This window comes from Taeniopygia guttata, chromosome 8 (genome assembly GCF_048771995.1).
Source record: "Taeniopygia guttata chromosome 8, bTaeGut7.mat, whole genome shotgun sequence".
Taxonomy (NCBI): Eukaryota; Metazoa; Chordata; class Aves; order Passeriformes; family Estrildidae; genus Taeniopygia; species Taeniopygia guttata.
The window spans coordinates 30,375,478-30,403,357 of record NC_133033.1 but is presented as its reverse complement, the minus strand read 5'-3'; the positions used below and the strand labels follow the sequence as shown (position 1 = coordinate 30,403,357).

Below are 27,880 nucleotides of genomic sequence, written 5' to 3'. Positions count from 1 at the left end.
GACTTTAATGTCCCTTCCAACCCAAACTGTTCCACGATTCTGTGCAAACAGCCTTAGAGAGAGGGTGCTCTCTTTCCTGCTGGGGCATGGAGCTGAGAGGAGGAGGATTGGGGCATCCTAAGGGTGGATGCTGAAGATGTGGATCTTTGGCGCTGTCATGCCACGTCTGTGTGGGACAGGCAGCAGTGCTGGGATCGGGACCAGCAAGATGAAATCCACAGGTATAGGAAGTGAGGCTTTTTCTCATTGACACGTGAGGAGCAGGGCATGCCCTTTGGGGCAGCAGGTCCCCAGGGAGGTGTGGGGAGAGGTGGGAAATACAGACATGACTTTCTAGGGGATGTTGGAACCTGGCTGATGCAGGTGTGGGCAGGGATTAAGTTGCTCCTGCTCTTTTGGTGGCACTGGAAGGTAGGATTCCCCGAGGCCTCACTCCTCTGGCTCCTCTGCTCCTTCCCCACTGCCTGCCCAGGAGTGGAGAGGAGGGACTGGGAAGGGGTGGGATGGAGGGGATGTGTCCATAGCTCCTGTTCCTGCCTGGGGAAGGATTTATCTTGTACCCAGCCTCCTGTGGAGGTTGTGTCAATGTCCCATCAGCACCACAAACCCAGCACCACAAACCCATCTCCGGGGACTGGAGCTGGGCTCACTCCCTGCCTCAGCTGGGTGGGTGCTCTGGGTGGGCTGGTTTGGGCTTCTGGCTAGTGAGGAAGGTGAAGAGGAAGGTCACAGCAGGAAGATTTTCCTGATAGACCTGCCAAGGAGCTCCAGCTCCAGGCATGGGGTTGGCCCACAGTACCTGCTCCAGGTGGCCTGGAGGGTGTCCCCATGGCCTGGGGTCACTGTCCCCACCTCAAAGGTGCTGTGAGGGAAGCGTGGAGCTGCAGGTGTGGCGTGCACAGGGATCGGCCCAGTTGCTAAGGAAACAAGTCAACGGTGCAGGGGAGAGAGCATTGGGTAAAGGAGATAAATCAATAAGAAAACCTATTTTTATCAGCTCCCTAATGATCCTCCAGGAGAAGCCAGACGGAGGAGGAGGAGGAGGAGAAGGCTGGAGGGAGATAGGCCCTCATTATCTGGCCTGGAGGGAGGTGAGGGCTACTTTGCATTTTGGGTGGCTGAGAGGTTTTGTAATAATTCATCTGATGTGGGAGAAAACAAAGCACTGATAGAGGGTTGTCCGATGGCCCTGACTGGGAGGATGCTTGCTTGGCAGAAGTAAAGAGTGGAGATAAAATATCCCTCACTTCAGCCAGATGTTCCTGCTGTCCCTTGGGAGGTTCTTTTCCTCTTGGAACTCAAAACCTGGCACAGCTGGAGCTATGGGGGCTGGTTTCCATGGGGTTGATTTCTCACACAGCTCTGGATGTGATAACCCAGGCTCAGCTCCTGGAGAAACTGGCCCAGTGGGGTTTGGGGAATCACTTTTGGCAGTGACCTCGTGCTTAGGTCAGTGCTTTGGGGAGCGATTGCCCTTTCAGGCTCAGCTTGGACGGGGCTCTGAGCACCCCGGCCTGGTGGGAGACACTCCTGTCCATGACAGGGTGGAACGAGGTGGTCTTTAAGGTCCCTTCCAACTCAAACCATTCCTTGACTTGCTGATATGTGCTCACCCACTTGCTGGAGGTGCAGCAGGAACGTGGCCCTGTGCAGGAGCGTGACAGATGTGCATTGTCTTTGTGCCTTGAAGCAGATGTTGGGGCCAGGTGGTCCTGAGCCCCCCAGGCCCTTCTGAGCAGGGCTCCCACGCTGCTGCAGTTGGGTTTTTCCCAGCTGGGTGTCTCTCCCAGGGGAAGAGTGGCTGTGGCAGGGAGCAGTGCTGGATGCTGGGCAGGCTGAGCCGCGCTGGGATGGACAGACGGACGCTCCACGCCGTCGTTCCCACACTTCTCATCTAGGCAAATGTGCCTGGTGCCTGGGGAGCTGCTGCCTCGCCCCACTGACACGCTGCTTGTCTCTTAAGCCGGTGCTAATTGCTCGCAGACTTTCAGGAAAATGATACAAAAAGATCCCAAAGAGGCTGGTGGCGCAGGGCCAAGCGCTGCGGTCGGCTGGAGCGCTCGGCCTGGGGCGGGATGAGGGAGAGGGCTTTGCCTGAGCCATGCGGGGAAATATTCGCTTGTGTTGAGCCTCAGAGGAAAACTTTTGGAGTCTGGCCCCCTCCCCAAGCACAGGGAGCTGCTCCTGCCCGTGCCTGGCTGGCAGCGAGCTCTGAGCCAGCAGCAGGGAGCTCTGCAGCCTCTCTCTTTGGGTTTGCCTCCAACGTAGCAACCATTAATTTCACTGAGTGGCTTTTTAAATGCCTTGGATGTATCTTTCCTGGCTCTTCTTCCTACCGAGTTAAATACATCCCAGCTCCCACAGGCTCTCCCTGGCTGCCTCTCCTGGTCATCCCTCTGGGGACCTGTTTCTGTGCCCATTGCCAGCGTGCCCACCGTCACCGGGTTGGGGTCACTTCATGCATTCCCATGGTTGGCACTGAGGTGTCTTCTCTTGCCTGGGGGCTCAGGGCCACTGGTTGAAAGCATTTCACTGTAGTTAGTGGCCAAAAGATGAGGCTGGAAAAGAAAGTCACCCCTTTTCCCAAAGCTGATGGGCACCTCCTTGCCTGAAACATGTCAGCCTGAGGGTGTTGTGTGTGGAGAAGCCTGGTGTGGTGGGGAAGGGCTTAGCCAGCTTTGGATGGTGGGAATGTGGACAATTCTTTCATGGGCAAATCCATCCCAGGTGGGATCACATCCCCTTTCCACAAGGGAAGGTGGCAGTGCTCTGCCTGGGTGGCTGCTGGTGCCAGTGGTCACAGTAATAGAGCTGTTTTGGCAAGGAGGGAGCAGAATCAGGGGTGTGCTGCCCGCTGCTGTATCGCTCCCCATTCAATTATAGAGGACAACAGGGCTTTTATTGTGAAGAATTGGGAAAGATGGATGGGAAGTTGGAAAGATACGGCCATCCTGTCATTTGGAAGTGCTTTGTTTTCAGAGCTCGGCCCTGGGCCAGGCAGGAGAGAGCTCCGTGTCCCTGCCTCCATCCCGTGAATCAAAAGGCAGGAGGAAGCTGAGTTTAGGGTGCTTTCCTGGGCACCAACCTGCTCTTTCCTTCCTCAGCTCCTCACACACCAGCACCTGCTGCCACTTCTCCTGGCTCAGGGTGGCTCCTGGGGAAGGGTTGTGTAAGACATAGACATGCATGTAGGATTTAGGATTGCTCATAAAGGTCCAACCTTTGTGATCCTCTTGACAAGGTGCTGCTGCCCCTTGGGTCTTGCTGGGGTGTGGCTGAGCTGGGATATCTTCACAGGGAGTTTCCACCCTGGCTGAACTGAAGCTCAGACCCCGGTGCCATCAGTACCTGGAGCTGTGGATGCTCAGCCAAGTGCTCTGCAGCTCCCAGTGCCACCTGGGCTCCTCCTGCTGCCCACAGGGTGCTTGGCAAGGGCACAAGGTGGACTGGGCCAGGTTAGATCCCCAGGACTTACAAGGGAAGCTCCATCCTCCTCAAGCTGTGCAGGTGCTTCCTCCCCTGGGGGTGTTTCAGGACAAAGGCTGCCCATACCTTGTGACACCTCCCCTTTCTGAGCCCCATCTCCTGCTGATGGGTGATGGAAAAGAGAAGGAAAACAGGGACATGCCATCCCTGGCCAGCAGTGTGCCATGCCAGGGAGAGCCTCCCAGATCCTGCCAAGGACCATGCCAAACCTTCTCCCACGCAAAACCCAGCCTGGCTGTCCCACTTCAAACCTTGTGTCCACCTTCTGGGCTCCTTGCATCTCTCCCCTGGGAGTTTTCATCCCAACAAAGATGTCCCATGTGCTTGGGGAGGAGGTGATGAGGCCCAGCAGGTCTGCAGGGAGGAAGGTCTCGGGGAGCTCTCTCCCCTCATTTCCAAACGACACCGAGGTGGGCTTCGTGTGTGGGTGTTCCCGTGGGGAAAACAGCAGCAGTGGCTGAGCAGGTGAAACCAAGGGTGGGCTGGAGGGTTGGAGGTGTCACCCAGCTCTTCTCTGCTCCTTAACTCCCCTCCACTCCCTTCGAGTACATGATCCTGGCGACCATCATTGCCAACTGCATCGTGCTGGCCCTGGAGCAGCACCTCCCTGAGGATGACAAGACACCCATGTCACGGAGATTAGTGAGTACCCCATGTCTGTCCCTCTCTGCTGGGCTGGGGGCTGAGCCAAGGGCAGCCACACAATCCTACCAGGAAATTTCTTCTGATTTTGGGGTGTCTGGACAGGAGGTTTCCTCTGGGACTAGCTCCTCCAGCCTTCCTGGGGCTGCTGTAACATATTCTCTGTGGCAAGGGTTCAGGAAGGTTTAAGCCCCTTAAAAAGGGGTAGGGAAGGACTGGGCAATCTGAGCGTGTCATAGCCACCCTCTGTTTATTTCTGAGGCTGCTGCTGGCTGAGGAAGGGCTGGGAAAGCTCCTGAAGGAGATGGTGGGTCATGGGGAGGAGGGATGGGACGCGAGTTGGGCCAATGTGAAATGCGTGGTGCTGTGTTTGCTCAGTCTCCCCCTCTGACTGGCTCACTGATTTCACTCTGGCAGGAGAAGACAGAGCCCTACTTCATTGGGATTTTCTGCTTCGAGGCTGGGATTAAGATCGTAGCCCTGGGGTTCGTTTTCCACAAGGGCTCGTACCTGCGCAACGGCTGGAACGTCATGGACTTCATCGTGGTCCTCAGCGGGTGAGTCGGGTGCTGTGGGGCCAGGGGTGGGCTTGGCTGGGCTCGGGGGCTCATCCTGGTGAGGGCAGGAGCTCCAGGACGTGGGGAAGGCGCCTGGTTTGCTGCTGTCAGTGGTATTTTGTTGTCCTGATGAGGGAGGGGAGGATGGCTGCCTGTGCTGGAGGTGCTGTGTTGGCTTTTCTGTGGACACTGGTGGTGGGACAATGTCGGAATCTGAGGTATTGATGATTCCGAGATTGTAGAGAGTCTCTGTCTTTCTGCCCCGCTGCCAAAGCAGAAGCCATAATTGGTCTGTGCTGTTTCAGGGTTGTTTATTCTGTTTATCTCTAACATGTTCTGCTGCCCTGCCGCAGCTCTGTCCTGCAGGGCAGCGTGTGGGGCTCTGCCCTCAGTGGGATGGTACAAACATTAAATACCACAAACTACCTGTGCTGGATTTACAATAACGTGCCAATATCTGTCACCTACGTTGGACAGTGTGTCCCCAGCCTGAACCAACAGAAAAATGCCAACACCACAGTGAAACATGGAGGGCATGAAGAAGGAGAAAAAGGACAAGACACACCCAATTCCTCCATCTTGTCCCCTTTGGACCCCTAATCTAGAATCCTAAAATTTTACTTTGCACCCGTGCCACACTTAATTATTACTCATATCAAACACTCAGAGGTTGTAATTCATCCTGTAAGATTGAAAACTCTTTTCCATGGACAGAGATCACAGCCAGTGTCTCTGGGGGCTCTGTCCAGGGGGGTTCCTGACCCCTGCCAGGGTCCCAGACCTGCCAGAGCATCCAGAGGGAAGCCCTGGATTCCCACAGGATGAGGCTCCTTGTAAGGGCAGTAGGGTTGGCTCTGAGGCCACCATGTCTAGCTTTCCTCACTTGGTGGCCTGTCACCCACCTGAATCCAAGGCAAAGTGAGGACACGGTGATGGCATGACCTGATAAGCAACTGGATGTGATCTGGGAGAGATTCTGGTCAAACCCTGCATGAGAAGAGGAAAATCTCATCTCCTCTTGCCTTCCCAAGCACTTTCCAGGCTTGCCCTGGTGCTGGAGGTTTGGGAATGAGTTCTGGGCAGGGTCACATTCCCAGGTGATGCTGCTCGTCACCCCAGCATGCAGCAGGGTGCTGGGGGTGGTAGCACACAGAGCTGCACGTGTGCTGCTTGTGTGACTGGTGGTGTCACCTGCCAGGGACATGGCCCAGATTTGAGTCCTGCTTGCAGTGTGCTGGGCTGTCCTGGTGACACAGAAACAGGCAGGGGCATTTGGGCTTGTGTTAGCCAACACTGGAAGTCACTGGAGCAGAAGCCCACCCAGGGCAGCTCCCTGGGCCCCTCTCTGTGTGCAGGGCAGGTGGTGCCTGGATTGTGGGTGTTTCTTTTGGGCTGCTGATGGAAACATCACACTCAGAGGAGCTGGTTTGATGTGTACAAACAGATGGAGCCGGGGGCTCTGAGTGCTCTGTGAGCTTTGCTGGGCACAGAGCAGCTGCAGGGCTGGCTGGGAAACTGAGGCATGGTGGTCAGGCAGGATGCCTGGGGACTCTGCAGAGCTTCCTGCTGCACACTCCTGACTCTTGGCTTGCAAGCTGGTGGCACCATGTGGGATGTGACACCTGGCTGGGTGTTTGGAGGAGGAGGGGGAATGCAGAGCCTGCTTCTGCTGGGGTGTGTGCTGGGGGCTGCTTGTCTGTGGTGGAGAGGTGCAGGTTGGGACTGTGCACCAGAGGAGGCTCTAGCAGAGCATGGCTGGGGACATTTTGACTCCCTTGGTCCTGTGGGGACCTGGATGGCCTTGCTGGGGGGTGGGACCACGCCACCTGGGAATGGAGGGTGTGCTGGTGGTGGGTGATGCTTCTGACGGGCAGCAAACAGGCAGCCTGTGGGAGGTGCAGCCCTCACATGGGAGGCTGCTGCTCTCCCACATCTGCAGAGTGACTCACGGAGAGGGTTCTGTGGCTCCTGGGCTGGGGAAAGGTGCTCACACCTCTGGGGACAGCATGGGACACACCTTGGGAGCAACAAGATGAGCTCTTGGCCTCACTGGGCTGAGTGGGCTGGGAAATGCCCATCTGCATCCTGACCTGGGCATCCTTTGGGCAAAGGGGCAGCACTGGGCTGGGAGGAAGGGCTCACCAGGCCCTCTTCCTGCCCTCCCCACGGCTCTGGGCTGGCTGCTGTAGCCGAGCTGGTGCTGAGTCAGCGCTCAGCAATCACTCCCTGGCAGAGCCTCGCCAGCTCCTCCGTGCCGGGCTGAGCCGGGCCCCGTGCCAGGGAATCGACTGGCCACCAAGGGCTGTGAGCACCGTGCTGCCCACCCTGACAGGAGGTGCCCGTGTCCCCCCCAGGACTGCCAGTCACGGGGTGCAGCTCTCAGTGTCTGCTTCCCCACCATTATACCCCCCTGAGATCCTGGTGTTTGCTCCAGCAGAGTGGAACCCCAGGAATGCCCCTTCACCTCATCCCAGCGGTGCCTGCTTCACCAGCCTGTTAGGGCAAATTCTATCATACGGTGGGTGGAGGAGGCACCCCATGGATTTTCACCCTGGGCTGGTTTTGGGGTCACTGGGATGGGCTGCACCAGGTCACGAGCTCCTCTGCGCTGTTCAGCTCTTGCCTTTGCCCCGTGGCACTGCCAAGGCTGCTGTTCCCGGGGGCCATGGCTGCGCCTCCCATGCAGGCAACTCTCGCCTGTTTAATCCGCTGAATTATTGGCAAATTCCTGCAGCAAATAATCCTTGGCTGGCAAATGACTTGCAAACAGCTTGTGGGAGAAGGTTTGCACTTGGCGGCTCATTCTGTGTCGGTTGCGTAAGGCGGGCGGCGGAGCCTCGGGATCGCCTCTGAAAGCTCCGACTTTCTGCTTGGCGGATGGAGAAGTGTCTGGATGGAGATTTGGGAGATTTGGTGGCCGTGGGGATCTTGTTGTGTGGCTTACTGAAAGGTTGTGGCAGTGGTGGAGGGGATGTTGTGGTTGGAAGTGCGGGGTAGCGCCTGCCTCAGGCTGTGATGTGGGTTTGGATGCTGGTGCATCCCATGATGGGCCAGAGAAAATATCCACGTGAGCAGGACCCATCCCAGGATCCTTCCCTGAAGGACCCAGAGGGAGCCAGTGTCACACTCACCCCCGTCCCTCCAGTTGTGACACAGGGTGTTACTGCTCCTTTCTTGTGGGAATCTGTGGCATTGATGATTCTGAGATTGTAGAAAGTCTCTGTCTTTCTGCCCCGCTGCCAAAGCAGAAGCCATAATTGGTCTGTGCTGGTTTCAAGGTTGTTTATTCTGTTTATCTCTAACATGTTCTGCTGCCCTGCCGCAGCTCTGTCCTGCAGGGCAGCGTGTGGGGCTCTGCCCTCAGTGGGATGGTACAAACATTAAATACCACAAACTACCTGTGCTGGATTTACAATAACGTGCCAATATCTGTCACCTACGTTGGACAGTGTGTCCCCAGCCTGAACCAACAGAAAAATGCCAACACCACAGTGAAACATGGAGGGCATGAAGAAGGAGAAAAAGGACAAGGCACACCCAATTTCCTCCATCTTGTCCCCTTTGGACCCCTAATCTAGAACCTTAAAATTTTACTTTTGCACCCGTGCCACACTTAATTATTCCTTATCTCAAACACTCAGAGCTGGTAATTGATCCTGTAAGATTGAAAACTCTTTTCCATGGACAGAGATCACAGCCAGTGTCTCTGGGGGCTCTGTCCAGGGGGGTTCCTGACCCCTGCCAGGGTCCCAGACCTGCCAGGGCAGCCAGAGGGAAGCCCTGGATTCCCACACTTTCTGGATTTACTTTTTGCCGTGTATCTGATGGGAGAGATCCTTAGTGCAGGTGGCATCATGGTCACAGATGCCATGCAGGGATTTCTGTGAGCAGTGGGAGCAGTGGGACTTTCTTCACCCTCTCCTTGCTGTACATAAGCCTAATGAGGGATTTCTCCCATGGATGGCCTCCTGGGACCTTGTGCAGGAGTGGATGGCACTGACTAGAGTTCAACTGGTGTTTGCTTCTTCTGTCAATAAATCAATGTTTTTTTTTTTTAATCTCAGTGGAAATCAACACCCACCTAAAACTCCCTGATGCTAAAGCTTCCACTGGGGAACTAATAGCCACATTTGTAAACTTGCTCTCTTTGTAACCTGTGGTTTCCAAATCATCATTGCTACATGAAAAAACAGTCTGTTCTCCCCCAGCTAAAAATAATTTTATATGAAAGTGTGCATAAAATACTTCTACTCATTCTGAGACAGAACCAGTGAGGGGAACATCTGTGTTTCTCCTGGGGTTTGGGGATGCTCACCTTGTCTCTGTGAGAACCAGAGCCAGCTGGGTGCTGAGGCTGGATTTGGGACCTGCTTGATGCAGTGTGACCTGGACCAAAAGGGAGAATGGCTCAGATATGGTCAGAAAGGGCAGGGGAAGGTTGGTGACCTCTTCATCGGTGGTTCTGAGAAAGTGATGCTGAAAGAGCTTCAGCCACCAGCATGAGCTCCCTGGATGCCATTAGGAATGGAGCACAAGGACCCTACAACTGCCTGCTTTGTCCTACACCCTGTTTGATGGAACAGGAAGGGTTAAACTCCCTCTGCAAATATCCAGGTGGGTGTGTGCTTCACACACTCCCGGTGCCTGAGCATTATCAAAGCACCATTGGCTTTTTTTTTTTTTTTTTTTTTAATAGCAGTAATACAATAACACGTGAGACGTGAAGGGGTGGGGGAACACTGCTCACAATGGGGGAAAAAAATCCAAACGGGAATCAAAAGGCCCTTGTGAAGTAATTCTGCTCAGGAGCTGGGGAAGCAGCCACTGTAAAAGCTGGATAAAAACACCAGGGTCACTAAAAGGAAGCGCTGCCGTCAGGGTTTTTGGGAGGGTTTAATAACCCTCTCCACCTGGGTGCCTTTTGTGAAGCCCTTGGGCACGGTGGTTTTCATTAAAGGGTTTTGTGGGGTGGAGTGTGGCCAAGGGAAAGCGGGAGTGAAGGATTGCTGGCTCTGCCTGCCATGCCCTTAGCAAAGCCAGAGCAGGAAAGCCTGGCTCTCCTAGTCCTGTCCCAAAATCCATCATCCTCTCCCTGCAAAGCCAAGCAGCAGCTGTGAGCCTGGTCTCTCACTCAACTCCCAGGGAAATCCTGTGCATGCCTGTGCCCTGATTTCCTGCTCTGGCCGGTGGGAAGCAGGATGGAATCATTCCAAGGAAGGTGTTCCCTGCCCTGCTGCAGGGTTGCAAGGTGAGCCCAGGGATGAGGAGGGCAGCTTGGCTTTTTTGTTGGTTTTGATGCTGCCTGGATTTTGAGATGACTGTCCTGGAAAGTTCCCTTTTCACAGTTCCCCCTGAGCTCCCCCGTGGGAGAGGCAGGGATGTTTTGCCTTCAGGTATTTAGTGTACCTTGCACAACCCCAGTTCTGTGTGTTTGGATGCTCTTTTCAATCTTAGACTTCCAGAGGTGGAAGGGGGATCCTTGAACAGGCTCTGGCAGCAGCTGCATCAGGGAATATTGATGTGCTGCATGCCCTGGTGGTTTGGGGTGCTGGCCCCACAGGTGAGAGCACATCTGGGCTGGAAACAGGCTCTTCCCATGGTGCTCACACCTGCATTTCCCTAACCCAGGGAAGGCAGAGCCAGGCAAGGAAGCTTGGGGGAGTGGATAAGAGGTTTGGAGAACAAGTGTGGAATCAGAGCACAAGTGCAGCATCCTGACAGGTTGTCCTGCTGGAGCCTGAGCCACTGCAAGGAGTGCTGTGCTATAGGGATAAACCAGCAAGGAGACAACCCTAGGTCCAAAAGCCCAGCAATACTTTGATCACACCAGAGAAGACTTTTTTTGCCCTCTTTCCTTCTTTTCCTTTCATGAATGTTGGCAGTATCCAACCTGATGCCTACCCCCTTTCCTTTCAGGACAATTAGTAAAATGTTTGGTCTTTCGTTTGGATGAATAATTAATTTCCCAGCTTGGTGAATGATTCATGTGCCATCTGCCATGGCCCTGGGACAGCACCTCGCACAAAGGGCAGCACTGCTTCCCTGGCTGGGTCAGGGGACAGGCTGGTGAGGAGGGAAACGGCTTCCCCTTACTGGAGATGGGGGGTGGAGATGTCTGTGATGCCTTGTGAAGGCTGAGCTAGGACAGAGAGTAGATGGAGCTAAAAAATAAAGTAGGGATTTATTAGGAGGCTTCCATAGATCCACCTTGGGCAGCTCAAAATGGTCACAAATGGATGACTGGTCACGGGGTGTTATACTTTTATAAGTTTTGGTCTATTAGCATATTGGAGTTAATGGTTTAATTACAGCTTTACTCCATGCAGTCCCATCCTGCTTGTTTTTCTCTCTTCAGCCCACATTGTTTGTGCTCTTGGGCCTGAGATTTGGATCATTTGTTCTTGGTGCCCAGCTGGAGAAGGAATTGTTTTGTCTCCCTGCTCTGTGCAGAGAGCTCAGCATCCCCTGATATGAAGCCCAGACCCACACACTAAAGCACAGAATGTGAAAAACATAAAAGCTGAACCCTGGGAGGCAGAGCTGTGGCTCTGGCTTTGGGGGAGATCCTTCTCCCCGCGCAGGATCCGGCCCGCGTGCCGCTCACGCGATCCGCGGCTCCATCCTTCCCACCCGCTGCTTTCCTGGAGCCGCAGCGTGACTCAGTCCCTCCCACTGGCTGCTGGTCCCCGGGGGCACTGCCCACCCTGCCGGGCACCCCTGCGCTCCCCAGGGGCTCCTGCTGCACCCCCACCCCCTGGCAGAGCTCCTGCTTGGCGGGATGCCCTCGTTGCCTTCTTTGTGCTGCCGTGTGCCTTGCTCGGGGAGGTGGGGTGGGGGGCATGGCCTGAGGAAGGGGCAGTGGGTTGTTCCCTCCTCATCCTTGCTGAGAAGATCTGGGGCCTCCTTCCCCTCCTTTGGCACGAGCTCAGGCAGGCCCTGCTGTGCTCAGCCCTCGCCCGTTCTCTGCTTCTCCTGTGGGCCAGCTCTCCTGGCTGCTGTCTGTGCCTTTAGGTTTTCACCAGGTTTCCACCAGCTCCTGTGGGTGCAAATGCAGTTTTATCCACATCCTCTCACCCTGCCACATCCTGTATCTGCTGAGAGGCAGTGTGGGGATGGAGGAAGGAAGGAGACGTGGGGTTTGGTCACCCCACAGGATCCAGGGCAATCATGTCCCAAAAATCCTTCTCTGGGAAGGGGTGGCCGTGGGGGATTATCTCACCCCCCAGATCGAAGGCTGGTAAAGGCAGATTTTGTCTTTCAGGCTCATCACACCTCTCAGGGAGCCACTTGTGGCCATCCAGACCTCTCCAAGCTGCTGGGAGGGGCAGGAGCAGGAGCTGTGCAGCAGCTCAATCCACCTGGGTCACAGCCCTGAAACCCAGAAAGAGCAAGCGAAGGTGGTGGAGGCTTTGACGTTGCTCTGAACTGTGCCAAGGGCAAGACTTGGCCCTGGTGTCCCTGTCCCTTGGTGTCCCCAAGGCTTTGCTCTGCTGTGGCATCCCCAGACTGGGTGACCTGACCCCTCTGGCCCTGCCTCGAGCCAGGCTGGCACCCAAGAACTGTGAGGATGTCCTGCTACGTGGGATGCTGCCGGCAGAGAGGGCAGGGATGGGTTCACCCCATTGATTCACCCCCAAAGAGGGCAGGAACGGGGTGAGTTCATCAGGTAACTCGCGTTCTGTGAGCCGTTTGACCAGTGTATTAATTATGAAATAGTCTCCCTCGTAGAGTCAGGTGGCAGTGCAAGCCTTCAGGGGCCCTTCCACTTAATTATAAATATTAATTTGCATGCCAGCCAGCGCCTTGCCTGCCCCAGATTTTGGGCTGAGATTAGTCTGTCTCAGCCTGTGCCTCTCTCACCCAGCACACCCTTTGCTGGGGCAGTTTGTCTGTGTGATCTTCAGCAGTGCTCCCCAAGGGGAATGCTCGAGAGGGGCTTAGTTTGGGGTCTGGGGGGCGTGAATCGAGGGTCAATCTGAAAATTTGGGGTTCAGCCTTTGCTTGGAGTCTCTGATGTGAAGCTCTTTGCAGCGTGGCCTGAGCTGCGTGTCCTGTTCCTTAGGGCTGAGGGCTGCGGATGGGATGGGATGGGATGGGATGGGATGGGATGGGATGGGATGGGATGGGATGGGATGGGATGGGATGGGATGGGATGGGATGGGATGGGATGGGATGGGATGGGATGGGATGGGATGGGATGGTATGGGATGGGATGGGATGGGATGGGATGGGATGGGATGGGATGATGGGGATGGGATGGGATGATGGGAGCCCAGCAATGCACAGGCACAGGGGCCCACAGTGGCTGCTGTAGAGTGGGATAGTGCCCAAATTCAGTGTTGACTTGGCGTGGGCAGCGTCGCCGAGCATCACTCGTGCTTTATTCTGCACGCTCACAAAGCGCAGGGAATCCTTTAAAATGAGATTGCTCTTGGGGTTTTTTTCCTTCTTTTGACCCTCGGGGGAAGAGATCTGAAGGTGCAGGTCTTCAGCTGGAGGTGAGGGCGTGTGTTCTGCTCAGCTGCTGTGAGCTGCTGGGGGCTGAGCCCAGCAGAGCCCGCAGGTGTGGTGGCCCCAGCGGGAGCTCGCCCTTCTCCCCAGAGCTTCCAAATAAATAAAATCAAATAATCATCCTGGTTGCAAACACAAAGCAATGGATTATTATTTTTTTTTTCTCTCCTGAAAGAGTGTTTTTGTCTGCTGGTGATTGCTCGCTATTCAATTATACTTTGGGGGATTAGCATATATTTCCCATCCTGCCTCCTCTCTCATTTGCATCCTTCCAAAAGCTCCTCTCTGCTCTTTTCTTCACCTGAAGTCTCTCTTCCCCCTTTCTTCTGAAGTAAAACTAACCCCTTTGCCTGGGTGACCTATAAAAACGCCTTCACTTTTTTTTTTTCCCCTTCTTTTTTTCCTCCAGTACATATGATGAAAAGCATGAGATCATTGGGATTTTTATAGCCTAAATCTGGCAGCTTTTTTCAAATAACTTGGATGGTGAGATGTAATTTTAGTTTGGGTCCTTGCCTAAAAATAAAGAATAATTATTAGCACATCAGACGTGGATATTGTAAATGATCAAAAAGGGTTTAAATTGTTCTACAGATACCGGAGCTGCTGCCCTGTGGCAGCACAAAGGTCTGTCACAGCCCAAGTCCCATCTCAGGAGCTGTGAGAAACCTTAATTCAGAAACTCTAAGTTCTGGTTGATACGGTTTAAAAAAAAATTATTAATAAAAGGCACGACTAGAGGGTTAATAAACAATTGCCGGGTGAGATATGCTCAAGTTACGTCAGGGAAGGTTTAGGTTGGATATTAAGAAAAACTTTTTCACTGAAAGAATAATAAAATACTGGAATTGTCTTCCTAGGGAGGTGGTGGAATCACCATCTCTGGATATGTTTAAAAAAAGACTGGACTTGGCACTTGGTGCTATAGTCTAGTTGAGGCGTTAGGGCATGGGTTGGACTTGATGATCTTAGAGGTCTCTTCCAACCTTGTTATTCTGTGATTCTGCAAATTCCAAAGCAGCAAGGTGTGTTTAGAGCACTGGATTTATGATCAGCAGTGATGTGACCGTGCTGTCTGTGCCTGGTTATCCAGGAGAGGGGATGTGTGTAACTTCACAGAAACCACAGAAGGGCTTGGGAAAAGCAGCCAGCAGCCAGGCTGGCGTGCCTGGAAGCTTGCCTGGCTTTTCCCAGCCACTTTATTAGGTCTAAGGATGATGCGGGGCTGCTCAGCCCGTGCCCAGAGGCTCTGCCTTGGCTGGGAGCAGCTGCCGTGTGCCCTGCCTGCAGGAGGATGTGCAAGGCACCCGTGGGGCAGCTTTTTGTCACCGCTCGGGTGACAGCTCCGAGTGCCACCGCCTCGGTCTGCTGATCTGTCCAAACCTCCTTCCCGAAGAGCTCGTGATGTCCCCCATCCCCCGGAGAGGACAAGGAGCATGTCACCTTGCCACAGAGGAGTCCCATTCTTAGCAGCTAATTTGGAGCGCGGGGAAGGAGTGCCCTGAAATCGCCCGAGCCTTGCCTTGGAGGCTCAGCGCGGCGGCTCCGGAGCCCTTCAAACAAATCTGGGTTAGCCGAGGACTTTGCAGCCGGGTGCTCCTCCGGAGCCTGCCAGGGCTCCACCTCCATCCCGATGGGACCGCGGCTCGCTGCGATCCGCGGTGGGAAGGAGGAGAGAGCCGCACATCCCGCTGCTGCTGGGCTGCGGGACTGTGCCGGCTGCAGCCCGCATCCCGCCCGGAGCATCCCCGGAGCATCCCCGGAGCATCCCCGGAGCTGCTCTGGGGCTGTCCCTGCCCCTCTGGGAGGCTGCTGGCACTCCAGCGGCCGGGACGTGAGGAGCAAAACTTGAAGGAGTGTCGGAATCTGTGGTATTGATGATTCCGAGGTTGTACAAAGTCTCTGTCTTTCTGCCCCGTTGCCAAAGAAGAAGCCATAATTCGTCTGTGCTGGTTTCAGGGTTGTTCTGTTTATCTCTAACATGTTCTGCTGCCCTGCCGCAGCTCTGTCCTGCAGGGCAGCGTGTGGGGCTCTGCCCTCAGTGGGATGGTACAAACATTAAATACCACAAACTACCTGTGCTGGATTTACAATAACGTGCCAATATCTGTCACCTACGTTGGACAGTGTGTCCCCAGCCTAAACCGACAGAAAAATGCCAACACTGCAGTGAAACATGGAGGGCATGAAGAAGGAGAAAAAGGACACGACACACCCAATTTCCTCCATCTTGTCCCCTTTGAACCCCTAATCTAGAATCCTAAAATTTTACTTCTGCACCCGTGCCACATTTAATTATTACTTATATAAAACACTCAGAGCTGGTAATTCATCCTGTAAGATTGAAAACTCTTTTCCATGGACAGAGATCAGAGACAGTGTCTCTGGGGGCTCTGCCCAGGGTGGTTCCTGACCCCTGCCAGGGTCCCAGACCTGCCAGGGCAGCCAGAGGGAAGCTCTGGATTCCCAAAGGAGGGTTTCCAGCTTGGTGTTGGCACAGTGTGTGCCCTGTGCTGGCATTTTGGGGAGCGCTGATGTATCCTGCTCTCGCTGGCAGGGTGGGAAGTGACGGGGCTCTTCTGCCTCCGTCGCGCTGCCGAGTGGCCGTGCTTTATCATACTTATTGATTTTGATCTTACAACCAATTTAACAGCACAGCTCTCCCCAGCCTCTGGCTGCTTCTCACTTAATTAAGTCCCTTTTCTGCTCCCCCATCAGTCCTGTGGGCAGCAGGGGCTGGGCACGGGCTGGGGCACAGAGAGTGGGTGTGGAAAGGGCTCTGGGGAAAGGGAAAGTGCCAGCAAGGGTAAAAGATCCCTGTAAATATCAGGGATAAGCAGTGTGATGCACAGGGGGTGGTGGGTCATGCATCCCAACTGCTGCTGGAGGCAGGGAGGAAGAGGAGCCTGGGAAAAGGAGCTGAAACAACCCGGTTTGCAGATGTGAGAGCTGCCAGGGTATCCTAGGAAACCCAGCCACTTTTCTGGAGGGACAGGTTGGTACCTGCTGTACCTCAGGGAGAGGGTGAGAGAAAGAGTGCTAATTGCTCAGCACACCAGAGAGCTGCTCTGGCCTGTAATTAGATGAATTAGTGGAACAATGACCCAATTTCCCTCAGTTTTTGGATTGCTGCAAACAACCCTGAGGTTGCTGCCTCCCTCTGTCCCATTCTCCTCCCCATCCCCTCCTCTCCCTCCCCAGCTGCTCCACTGCAACTTTTCTCCTCCTTGCCCAGCACCTGGGGACCAAGCCTGGATGGGAGAGGATTTTGCCAGCATCCCTGAGGTGCAGCATCCCTGTTCCCAGAGCAGGTGCAGGGGCCCTGAGTGTTCCCACTGCTGGACTCTGTGTGCACCAGCTCCCTCCTGCCCCAATTTGTTTTCCAGAGATGGGCTTGGAAAAAAAGAATAAAATCTTTGTGTTTTAAAAGAAAACCTCTGGAGTCCTTCCTGTGCCTGCTGGTTGCCTTCCAAGGTCATCAAACTTTCATTACTATAGATTTTGGAATGTATGCGAGGTTCTCGGCTCCTTCTCAGCAATCCCAGAGCTGGGACTCTGAGGAAGCTCCGTGTGTGGAAAAAGCCAGGGCAGCTGATGGCTGGAGGTGCTGCCACAGGAGCACGGAGGGGAGGGACTCACATCCCTGAGTGCTGCCCCTGGCCCATGTGCCACCTCCCTGGGAGGGATCCTGCACGACCCTTGAGACCCCAAATGGGATCCCTGGGTGATGTGGGGCCATTCTGGGGTGTGGGGGGCACTGATGGGGGGCTGCTGGGGCTGGGGGGGGCCTGAGTGTCTTTGTCTGGTCATAGCTGCCCATGAATTTGGGTGTGAGCATCAAAGGAGGCTTGCTGACCTTTGGGAGGAGTTAATCTCTGTACCTGCCTGGGGACATGGCTTGAGAAGCTTCGTGGCTGTCCCAGCTGGTTCAGGAAAAGATTTCCTTGGATAAAAGTGGGGAAAAATTGTTTATTTAACAGGCACAAGCACGAAAAATGAACAATATTAAACAATAAAACCTCTTGCTGCTCCCAAGAGATGGCAAACTCAGAGAGTCTCCTTGGTGGGCTGTAGCCTGGCTAGCTCACTCAGGAGAGCATGGCACCCTTAATCTCAGCCTCGTGGCTCTCCTCCTGCCTGGTGTGACAACATGGCACTGAAGTGGCCAAGGGCTTTCCCTGGGCTAACTCTGCTCTGTCCCTGTGTGCCCACAGCATCCTCGCCACGGCCGGGACACACTTCAACACCCACGTGGACCTGCGGACGCTGCGCGCCGTGCGCGTGCTCAGGCCCCTGAAGCTCGTCTCGGGCATTCCCAGTAAGTTGGATGCTCCTGGTCTTCCTGCCAGGGTGTCTGCATCTGTCCCCGATGTCCCTGGGGGGAGAGGGGTCCTTGTGCCACCTTATCCTGATGCCCTGTGAAGGCTGACCTAGAACAGAGACTAGATGGAGTTAAAGAATAAAGCAGGGATTTGTTAAAGGGCCTCAATGGATCCACTTGGGCAGCACAAGAGCACAGCCAGGGCTGCACCCAAGATGGACCAAAATGGTCACAAAATGGACAGCTGGTCACAGGGTATAACACTTTAATAAGTTCTGCTCCAATTGCATATTGGAGTTAATTGTCCAGTTCCAGCTTTAGCCCATGCAGTCCCACCCTGCTTGTTTTTCTCTCTTCAGCCCACGTTGTTTGTGCTCTTGGGCTGAGATTTGGATCATTTGTCCTTGGTCCCCAGCTGGAGAAGGAATTATTTCATCTCCCTGCTCTGTGCAGAGAGCTCACCATCCCCTAAGGTGAAGCCCAGACCCACACACTAAAGCAGCCCAGAATGTGCAAAATACAAAAGCTAAAACCTGAGGCATCAATCCCACCTTTCCATCTAGTGAGAACTCAGAGGTGGCAGCACTTGGTGTCCCCGGGTGGCACTGTCCCCTGCCCAGCCTGCTCTGTGCTTGGCAGAGCCTGTTGGCAGCTCCTCTTCCCTGGCCAGAAGGCTGAGTGTGGGTCCTTTCAGGACTGGGGTTTATTCAGGGGAGATTTCTTGGGTTTTTTGTTTTTGTTTTTGTTTTTTTCCCTTTTTGTTGCAAGATTTCATCTGCTGGCACAGGGATAAATAAAGAAACTGGGCTACAGCTGGCACCAGTCCTCCTGTCCCTCCTGCCCTGGGCACTGGCAGGGCTGGATCCGTGCCCTGGAGGCAACAAGGAGGACAGAGATGCACAAGCCACATCCCACCAAGTCCAGGTGGGGCAAGTTCAGGCAGGACATTGGAGCGGGGACCAGAAACAACCTCTGCTGGAGGCTGCTTTGTAGCTTGGCTTTCCCTCCCCTGCAATGATGCTTTCCTCCAGGATCCTCCTGCCCAGAGCAGGCTGTGCTGGCCTCTTGCATCTCTCTCTTGGCTATCCATCCTCTCTGCTCCCTGTCTCCTTCCTGCCAGAGTTGGGATGGATGTGTTCCTGGAAGGGGGTTAGCGGTGCTGCTCTGAGCTGTGCCTTTTCTCTCCTCTTCTCTCTTCTCCCAGGCTTGCAGATTGTCCTGAAATCCATCATGAAGGCCATGGTGCCTCTCCTGCAGATCGGCCTGCTGCTCTTTTTTGCTATCCTCATGTTTGCCATCATCGGCCTGGAGTTCTACAGCGGGAAGCTGCACCGAGCCTGCTACACAAACAATTCAGGTGGGGACAAGGGCTGGGCACGCTCTCTGTCGGAATCTGTGCTGTTGATGATTCCGAGGTTGTAGAAAGTCTCTGTCTTTCTGCCCTGCTGCCAAAGCAGAAGCCATAATTGGTCTGTGCTGGTTTCAAGGTTGTTTATTCTGTTTATCTCTAACATGTTCTGCTGCCCTGCCGCAGCTCTGTCCTGCAGGGCAGCGTGTGGGGCTCTGCCCTCAGTGGGATGGTACAAACATTAAATACCACAAACTACCTGTGCTGGATTTACAATAACGTGCCAATATCTGTCACCTACGTTGGACAGTGTGTCCCCAGCCTAAACCAGCAGAAAAATGCCAACACCTCAGTGAAACATGGAGGGCATGAAGAAGGAGAAAAAGGACAAGACACACCCAATTTCCTCCATCTTGTCCCCTTTGAACCCCTAATCTAGAATCCTAAAATTTTACTTTTGCACTCATGCCACACTTAATTATTCCTTATCTCAAACACTCGCTGGTAATTGATCCTGTAAGATTGAAAACTCTTTTCCATGGACAGAGATCACAGACAGTGTCTCTGGGGGCTCTGTCCAGGGGGGTTCCTGACCCCTGCCAGGGTCCCAGACCTTCCAGGGCAGCCAGAGGGAAGCTCTGGATTCCCACACCTCTCCACATCGCACAAGTGGAAAAGAGCTGGGATGAGCCATCCCTTACCTCTGCCTGCTTTGGCTCTCTGCTGTGTTCTGCAGGTGAACTGGAGGAGCTGGACCCTCCCCATCCCTGCGGGGTGCAGGGTTGCCCCCCGGGCTACGAGTGCCGGGAGTGGATCGGTCCCAACGACGGGATCACGCAGTTCGACAACATCCTCTTTGCTGTGCTGACCGTCTTCCAGTGCATCACCATGGAAGGGTGGACCACAGTCCTGTACAACGTGAGTGCTGCTGCTCTGGGTGGGGAGCTGGAGGCTGTTTCTCTGTGCTGCAAGCACAGAAGATCCAGAGTTTCCTTCGTGGTGGAAATGGGGTTAATCTTTCCAGAATTCGGGTGTGTTCCATGCCTCCAGGCAAAGGGAGCTCTAAGGGCCTAGTCACTATCTCTGACTCAGAGAGCAAAAACTTGTGGGCATGTCCTGCAGTGATCCTCCTGCTTGAAGGCTGTGCCTGGGGAGGCATCCTTCCTCACCTGCTCCTCCTGTGCTTCCCAGGGCAGCTCTGCAAGAGTGGACACGTTTTGTGGGCATTGCAGAGCGGGCAGAGGATGTCTGGTGGCCTGGGCAACCCTCAGAGCTGGGCTCAGACCCCTCCTCTGGGGCAGGGACAGCGTTTCAGCATCCAGCAGGGAGCTGGGATCTTTGTGCTGGTGGAGCAGGGAGTGGCTGGGCTGAGTTCTTGTGGTTTGCAGCTGCTGGAAGCTGCTGATGCCCAAGCAGTGCCCAGAGAGCAGCTTGAGGGCAAAGCTGGATAAAAAGCTCCAGGCGGTCCCAGAGTGCCATATCTCCGTGGGCGACCGGCCATATAAGCATGTTGGAGTTTGTGGGCTAGAAGCAACCGTGCCTGTTCTGTTCCCAGCCTAATTTCAGCATCAATTTTGGCGTCACCGCACCGGGAATGTTTTTACACCCTGGTTCCCATAACGCCCGGGGATGTGCAGAGTGGCATTGCTCTGCAGGAGGCAAATTGGATGGCATGTGGTGGGGAAACTGCTTCAGGAGGGACTCTGGCATCGGGGAAAGGCTGGTTTTGAACCCCAGGCTGTCAGCAATGGGGCTCCCTTTCTTGCTGAGTCTGCCAAAGGGTCCCTCTGGGGGTGCAGGATGGCGTGTGTGGACAGATGGATTGTGAAACCTAGGCTGGAGTAAAAGGGGAGAGCTCATTGCAAAGGCTTGACCTTTCCATGAGGATTTGGTTTTCCTCTTCCTGAAGGAGAAGGCAGTGTCAGTGTCAGGATCTTGCTGTGTCAGTGGGGGAATTAAGCAGGATTGAACTGCCTGAGAGTTCAGGCCAAAAAAACGTCAATTTTGTGTCTGTTTCTGGTGTGTCAATGGGATCAGAGGGTTACCCACAGCACCTGTTTCCCAGGTATAATTAAGTGCATCAGGGAAGGTGCTTTGCCAGTGTATCATGTGTAGCCTGTGCATGCCTGGGGCTGGTGCCACCTGCCCCGAGCCTTGCCCTTGTGTTAATGACTGTCTCCCTGCAAAACCTGCTTCCATCAGTGTCTCCCCTCCTTCCCAGCGTTTGGAGCCTGCAGCAATCAGCAGCAGCACTGCCCGTGCTGTGGTCCTGCTGTGGGGTGTGAGGGCATGGGGAACAGATGGGCAATTTATGGTCTGGTGGACCTCAGGGGTTTGTTTGAGTGAGTCTGGTCTCCTGCTGCTCGGGGTGTCCCTGCTGGGAAGGCTGGAGCTGATCCCTCAGTGTCTGGGATTTGCTGATTCATCACCTGGGTCTGAAAACCCAGGGGCTGGGAGCACTGAAAGCTGTGCCTACCGTACAGGAACCCCTATTTACTATCCTAGCTGCTAACTGGGGGTTCTCTGGGACCCTTGTGGGGATCCAAATCATCTTCCCAGCCCGATTAGCAAAGCTGGGCAGAGGTGCTCTGTTGGAATCTGTGGTATTGATGATTCTGAGATTGTAGAAAGTCTCTGTCTTCTGCCCCGTTGCCAAAGCAGAAGCCATAATTGGTCTGTGCTGTTTCAAGGTTGTTTATTCTGTTTATCTCTAACATGTTCTGCTGCCCTGCCGCAGCTCTGTCCTGCAGGGCAGCGTGTGGGGCTCTGCCCTCAGTGGGATGGTACAAACATTAAATACCACAAACTACCTGTGCTGGATTTACAATAACGTGCCAATATCTGTCACCTACGTTGGACAGTGTGTCCCCAGCCTGAACCAACAGAAAAATGCCAACACCACAGTGAAACATGGAGGGCATGAAGAAGGAGAAAAAGGACAAGGCACACCCAATTTCCTCCATCTTGTCCCCTTTGAACCCCTAATCTAGAATCCTAAAATTTTACTTTTGCACCCGTGCCACACTTAATTATTACTTATATCAAACACTCAGAGCTTGTAATTCATCCTGTAAGATTAAAAACTCTTTTCCATGGACAGAGATCAGAGACAGTGTCTCTGGGGGCTCTGTCCAGGGGGGTTCCTGACCCCCTGCCAGGGTCCCAGGCCTTCAAGGGAGCCAGAGGGATGCCCTGGACTCCCACAGTGCTCTGTCACTGATGCCATGCCCTGTCACCACGTTCCCAATAGCCAGGACCATAAATAAGGTGCCTCCCTTCCCTGTTCCTCTGCAAAGAACCAGTTGTTACTGACCAGTTATGGAAAGGATCAGGGACCTCCCTTGGCTTTTAATTGAATGAGAGTTTGTGCTCTTGGTATCATTAAATGCTGCTGATTCACCTTGGGGGTGGCCAGAGATGGTGTCCCCAGCACTGCTGGGCTGCACCTCCCGTCCTCCCATGCTGCAAAGGTTGTGAGTGCTCGGTCCTTTTGCTACTTGGAGACAGAAAAATGGATTTTTGTCTCTTTTTTTAAATCAGAAGATGAGGGATGCAGTCCCTGGGGGATGCAGGAGGAGGGCTGGGAAACCACAGGGGTGCTCTGCTATCACCTTCAGCACTTGGGGTAGGAAACCAGAGCAGGCTCCTGCTGCTACCCAGCATGGGCCTTGTCCAGGCCATGCCCCAGATTTGGGGGGACTCCAGTTTCCCACTGGGATAAAGATGGGGGGCTGTGTCCTTGTGGATTAACGCTGCAGGGGAGAGGGAGATGGCAGGAAAACCACTTTAGCAATCTCTCAAAGAAATCGCTTACTACAGAATTCCCCTGTGTGACTGTTATCATGATTTTAAGATCTGGTTTTTTTCTCCACCATTCTACCAAGTCTGCAAGTGTGGCTCCTGGAATTTGCAGGCAGCATTACAACAGACTAATTTCCACATGGGTTATTTCATCCCTGTGCTTGCTTTTTGCTTTCTTCACATCAGCTTTGCCTTCATGAAGTAGAAATCACAGTATGGGTTGAAATAAAATAATTGTGGGGTGTTGTTGGTTTTTCCAGCTCCTGTCCCTGGGAGCCTGGAGGACTTAGATTTCTTTTAGAGGGGAGTTTGGCTTTGAGACTCCATCTGTGGTCTGTAACAGGGGCTAAGAAATATTTTGGTTTCCTTCTTCTCCTGGAGCAGATGCCCCTTCCCTGGGCTGGCTCCAGACCAAGCCTGATTTCTGTGGGGACCAGAGGGAAGTACAGAGACTCATTGTCCTTACTTCTCTGCCTCTGCTGGCGTGGGGCAGGGATGCATTTTGTCATCCAACAGTGCTGCTGGGGCTGGGGGGGTGGCAGGGCTGCTGAGGGGCTCCCCAGGAGTTGGGCACAGCTGACACTGGTGCCTTCAGATGCTCAGCCTGGTTTCAACAATCCCAGGAAACAGAGGGGCAAGGAGTTTGAAATCTTCTTGTGGGAGCTGGGAGGGCTCACCTTGGAGAAAAAGAGGCTCAGGGGGGACTTTCTCACTTCCCTACAGCTCCCTGACAGGAGGTTGTGACCAGATGGGGTTTGGTCTCTTCTCCCAGGCAACAGGGTGAGAAGAATTGCCCTCAGGTTGAGGTCCAGAATCTGCACCAGGTGAGGTCCAGATTGGATGTTAGGATAAACTTCTCCAAAAGGCTTGTCAAGCCCTGGCACAGGCTGCCCAGGGAAGTGCTGGAGTCACCATTGCTGGAGGGATTTAAAAGATGTGCAGATGTGGCACGTGGGGACATGGCTGAGCGGTGGCCTTGGCAGTGCTGGGTTAATGGTTGGACTGGCTGACTTTAGAGGGTTTTCCCAGCCCAAACACTGCTGTGATTCCTGCTGGCACCCCTCACAGGCTCTGAGCTGCTGCGTGTTTCCCTGCAGGGATCTGCCTGCCAGGCTGAACTCTCATCCTCTCCTCGCAGGAGGGGTTGGGACCAGAGGGGAGCAGGAGGGTCCAACAGCACAGGCAGCCTTAGGAGATGCCAGGGCTGAGTGCTGAGAGCCTTCTGGGTGCTTCTGCAGCACGAGGGGGGCATTTGCTGGGGGAAAGAACACCAAGCTGCTGCTGGCTTCCAAAAACACCCCCCAAAATGCAGTGGTGGCCGGCAGAGCTGTGTCCATGGCTTTGGGGGAGGTGAGTCAGGGTCTTGCAGTCCCACGGAGAGCTGGGCAGCTGCAGCAGAGAGCCAGGAGGCTGCAGGGCCGTGGGTTGGGTGCCAAGTGTGAGCTGTGCGTGCAGGAGTGGCTGGAAAACGGGAGCTGCTGCAAGGATGGGGGTTTGCAGCCTGTGTGACTCAACCCCCACGTGCTTCCAGCGTGCTGGAGGTGCTGGGGCCAGGAGGAGAGGATCCCCTCAGTGTCTGGGGTCTCCTCTAGGTGTGGGGTGCAGGAGGGTTTTGGTGAATCTCACCAAGTGCAGAAGTAATTTCGTGCTGCCAGGGGCAGGGCTGGGTTTGCACAGGTTGGCTCGGGCTGGTTTTGTGTGTGAAGCACCAAACTTGATCACAGGATCAGAGGATAGTTTGGGTTTGAAGGGGCCTTTTAAAGATCATCCAGTCCAACCCCTCTGCCGTGGGCAGGTACACCTTCCCCTAGTCCAGGTTTTTCAGAGCCCCATCCAACCTGACCTTGAAGACTTCCAGCGTTGGGGCATCCACCACCTCTCTGGGCAACCTGTGCCAATGTCAGACCACCCTCCTTGGAAAAAATTCTTCCTTGTATCTAACTTAAATCAACCCTCATTTAGATTGAAACCACTCTCCCTTGTCCTGTGACAACAGGCCCTGCTGAAATGTTTGTCCTCATCTTCCTCACGATTAAAAGTACTGAAGATCTTCTGCTGGAGGCTGCCTTTGAAATGCAGTGGCACATCCACCCTTTTTGAAAGAGGGGCTGCTCGGGCCAGCCTGATTTGGGGTGCTGGGGAGGGGAGGTGTGTTGGTATCACTGGTTATGCCAGGGCACGTGGGTCAGAGATGTGAGCAGGGCCTGGCTCTTCTGCTTCCTGCCCCAGTCACCCCTGGAGGGGCTCGGAGGAGGAATCTGTTTCAGAACAGTTGTTTTTCCATGTGTGTGAGTACAAAATTGCTCATTGCATGTTGCCATCGATTCCTGGGGTTTCACAGGATCCCTTGGGGTGCTCAGCACTCAGCTGCCCTCCCTGAAGCACCTTTTGTGTGAACAGTGTGAGATCTGAACATGCTGCAGCTCTGGCTGGATTCCTCCTCAACCTTTTAGAGAGGGAGGACAGTGCCTGGCTTTCCACAGAGGCAGAAAAATTACCTTGGCCAGCAAAATTGACTTGACCAGAGAGAATTTTCCACTTTTTGGGGGGTTTGCTCAGACCTGAGATGTGCTGGGAAACCTCCCTGAGCCTCAGTACCTCCAGGAGCTGCTGCAGATCTGCTGGACACCGGTGTCTGTCTCCTGAGGTCCCAGGGCAAGAGCTGCAGCTGTGCCAGACGTGCACCAAGGGTTGTGGGAACTCTGCTGGTGGTGCAAAGATCCCAAAAGCAGCCCTGGCACCGCAGTGTTGGGCTGAAGGAGCTCGTGAAGCAGGAAACTGGGAGTGTGATGCATAACAGTGGCTCCCAGCAAGGAGCTGGGGAGAGGAGAAGCAGGAGGAGGAGGAGGAAGGAGAGGTGGGAGGGATGGCAAAAAGAGGGAAACCACCTGGCTTTTTCACCCTCTGTGCTCTGGGATGGCACTGGGGTTGTGCTCTGGGATGGCACTGGGATTGTCCTCTGGGATGGCACCTGGATTGTGCTCTGGGATGGCACTGGGATTGTGCTCTGGGATGGCACTGGGATTGTGCTCTGGGGTGGCACCAGGGCTGTGCTCTGGGATGGCAGCAGGGCTGTGCTCTGGGATGGCACTGGGATTGTGCTCTGGGATGGCACCAAGGCTGTGCTCTGGGATGGCACTGGGGCTGTGCTCTGGGATGGCACCAAGGCTGTGCTCTGGGATGGCAGCAGGGCTGTGCTCTGGGATGGCACTGGGATTGTGCTCTGGGATGGCACTGGGGCTGTACTCTGGGCTGGCACTGGGATTGTGCTCTGGGATGGCACCGGGGCTGTGCTCTGGGATGGCACTGGGATTGTGCTCTGGGATGGCACCAGGGCTGTGCTCTGGGATGGCACTGGGATTGTGCTCTGGGATGGCACCAGGGCTGTGCTCTGGGATGGCACCAGGGTTGTGCTCTGGGATGGCACTGGGATTGTGCTCTGGGATGGCACTGGGATTGTGCTCTGGGATGGCACTGGGATTGTGCTCTGGGATGGCACTGGGATTGTGCTCTGGGATGGCAGCAGGGCTGTGCTCTGGGATGGCACTGGGATTGTGCTCTGGGATGGCACTGGGATTGTGCTCTGGGATGGCAGCAGGGCTGTGCTCTGGGATGGCACTGGGATTGTGCTCTGGGATGGCAGCAGGATTGTGCTCTGGGATGGCACTGGGATTGTGCTCTGGGATGGCACTGGGATTGTGCTCTGGGATGGCACCAGGGTTGTGCTCTGGGGTGGCACTGGGGCTGTGCTCTGGGATGGCACCAGGGTTGTGTTCTATGATGGCACCGGGGTTTTGCTCTGGGATGGCACCAGGGTCTCCAGCCCGCACGCTTGCGAGGGGAGCAGGAGTCCCTTCTCATGTGCTTGAAATGAAAGCACAAGGCACACAGAACATCCTGGCAGGGAGGTATGAAAATTTAATCAGCACCCAGAGCTCGGAGCAGCTCGGCAGCGGGCACAGCCACGATGCTGCTGCAGCTATTCCTGGCAGCTCCCAGCTGGGTGGGCACGGCGGGATGGGCTCAGCCTGCGCGAACAGAGGCTGCCAAAAAGTCCCCAGTGCTTGTGACACTGTGGGACAGAGCCTTTTCCTCCTCCCTCCTCCAAAATGCTGCTTTAAACACAGCTGAGTGTGTTAGGGCAGACTCAGAAAGGAGACTGCAGGTTCCACCCCAAAGGTTCAAGCCCTTCCAAACTCAAAAAATGAGCTGTTTTCCCCCAAATGGCTCCAGTTGGTGCCCGTGCTGCCAGCCGTGGGTGCTGCCAGGCACGTGTGTGGCAGCCAGCCTGCTCTCCCCTTTCCTCCCTTTCAAAAAACAGAGCACTTTCTTTCTCCACACTCAGCAAAGCCAGACCCTCACCAGCTTGCCAAATGTTCCTGCCTTTTTTTGTTCTCCTTTTTTCCCTCTGTGTGTGTGTGTGTGCGCTGAAATGACACAGCAAGAAACAAACTGTGTCTGCTGGATCCCATCTTCCAGGCGTGTTCTGTCAAAAGCTCCCTGCCCACACCCTCCTCTTACTCCAAGGAGGTTTGCTGGAAGCACTGGAGGAGCTGAGGGGGGCTGCTGGGGGTACCAGGGGTGCTCTGGCATCACCCAGCAGCTCCAGGCTCAAGGCTGGGAGGTGGCAGGGGGGGTCTCAGTGCTGCCTTGCTCATCTTTGTTAAGCCCAGGATTTGTAATTCCATTAGCAGGCTTGGTGCTGGTGTTGGAAAGCTGGTTTCAGACCTCTTGGTGGATGTGCTGCTGTGCTCCAGGGTTGGGTTATGGGGCTCTTGGGGTCTGTAAAGTACTGGTTATATTAGTATCTTCTTTAATGCCACATGAAATGAGTTCAGCTGTTCACAAGAGATGACAATGTGAGAGCTACTGCTAGTACAATAGCATAGGAAGTTTCAGCTCTTGAAGCATTGTGGGACTGCTCCTGGTGAAGGCTGGTTTGGGTTTTTTTTATGTCAGTAAAAGAACTATTGTATTTTTAGATGTTATTAGTTGTGCACAGGTCTGTTGCCCCAGAGCAGCACAGCTGAAGCTGGGGATGTTCCTCCGTGTAAGAACGTCATACAACGATGAAAATCATATCACAAGGCCCAAGCTGCCTCTTTGGGCTTGCAGCATGCCCAAAACAAAGCAGGGATCCAGGCCCTATGAGAAAACAGCCCCAGAGGTGATCCTGTGGAAGCCAAGCCCTGCTGCCAGAGAGGCAGCGGCGCT

At 54.5% G+C, this 27,880-nt stretch overlaps 1 protein-coding gene across 14 annotated transcripts in view; it reads left to right on the top strand.

Moving 5' to 3' along the window:
* The window catches only part of CACNA1E (calcium voltage-gated channel subunit alpha1 E), a 118,537-nt gene that overhangs the window by 24,006 nt on the left and 66,651 nt on the right, over positions 1-27,880 (top strand). For all 14 annotated transcript variants that reach the window (XR_012057229.1, XM_041717838.2, XM_072932938.1 and 11 more), the window contains exons 3-7: positions 4,023-4,128; positions 4,546-4,685; positions 17,411-17,514; positions 18,722-18,874; positions 19,602-19,783. Coding sequence is in view for 13 of the 14 variants with exons in the window: in XM_041717838.2 (XP_041573772.2) it covers positions 4,023-4,128; positions 4,546-4,685; positions 17,411-17,514; positions 18,722-18,874; positions 19,602-19,783 (685 nt within the window). In the remaining variant the exon portion in view is untranslated. The remainder of the gene's footprint in view (positions 1-4,022; positions 4,129-4,545; positions 4,686-17,410; positions 17,515-18,721; positions 18,875-19,601; positions 19,784-27,880) is intronic.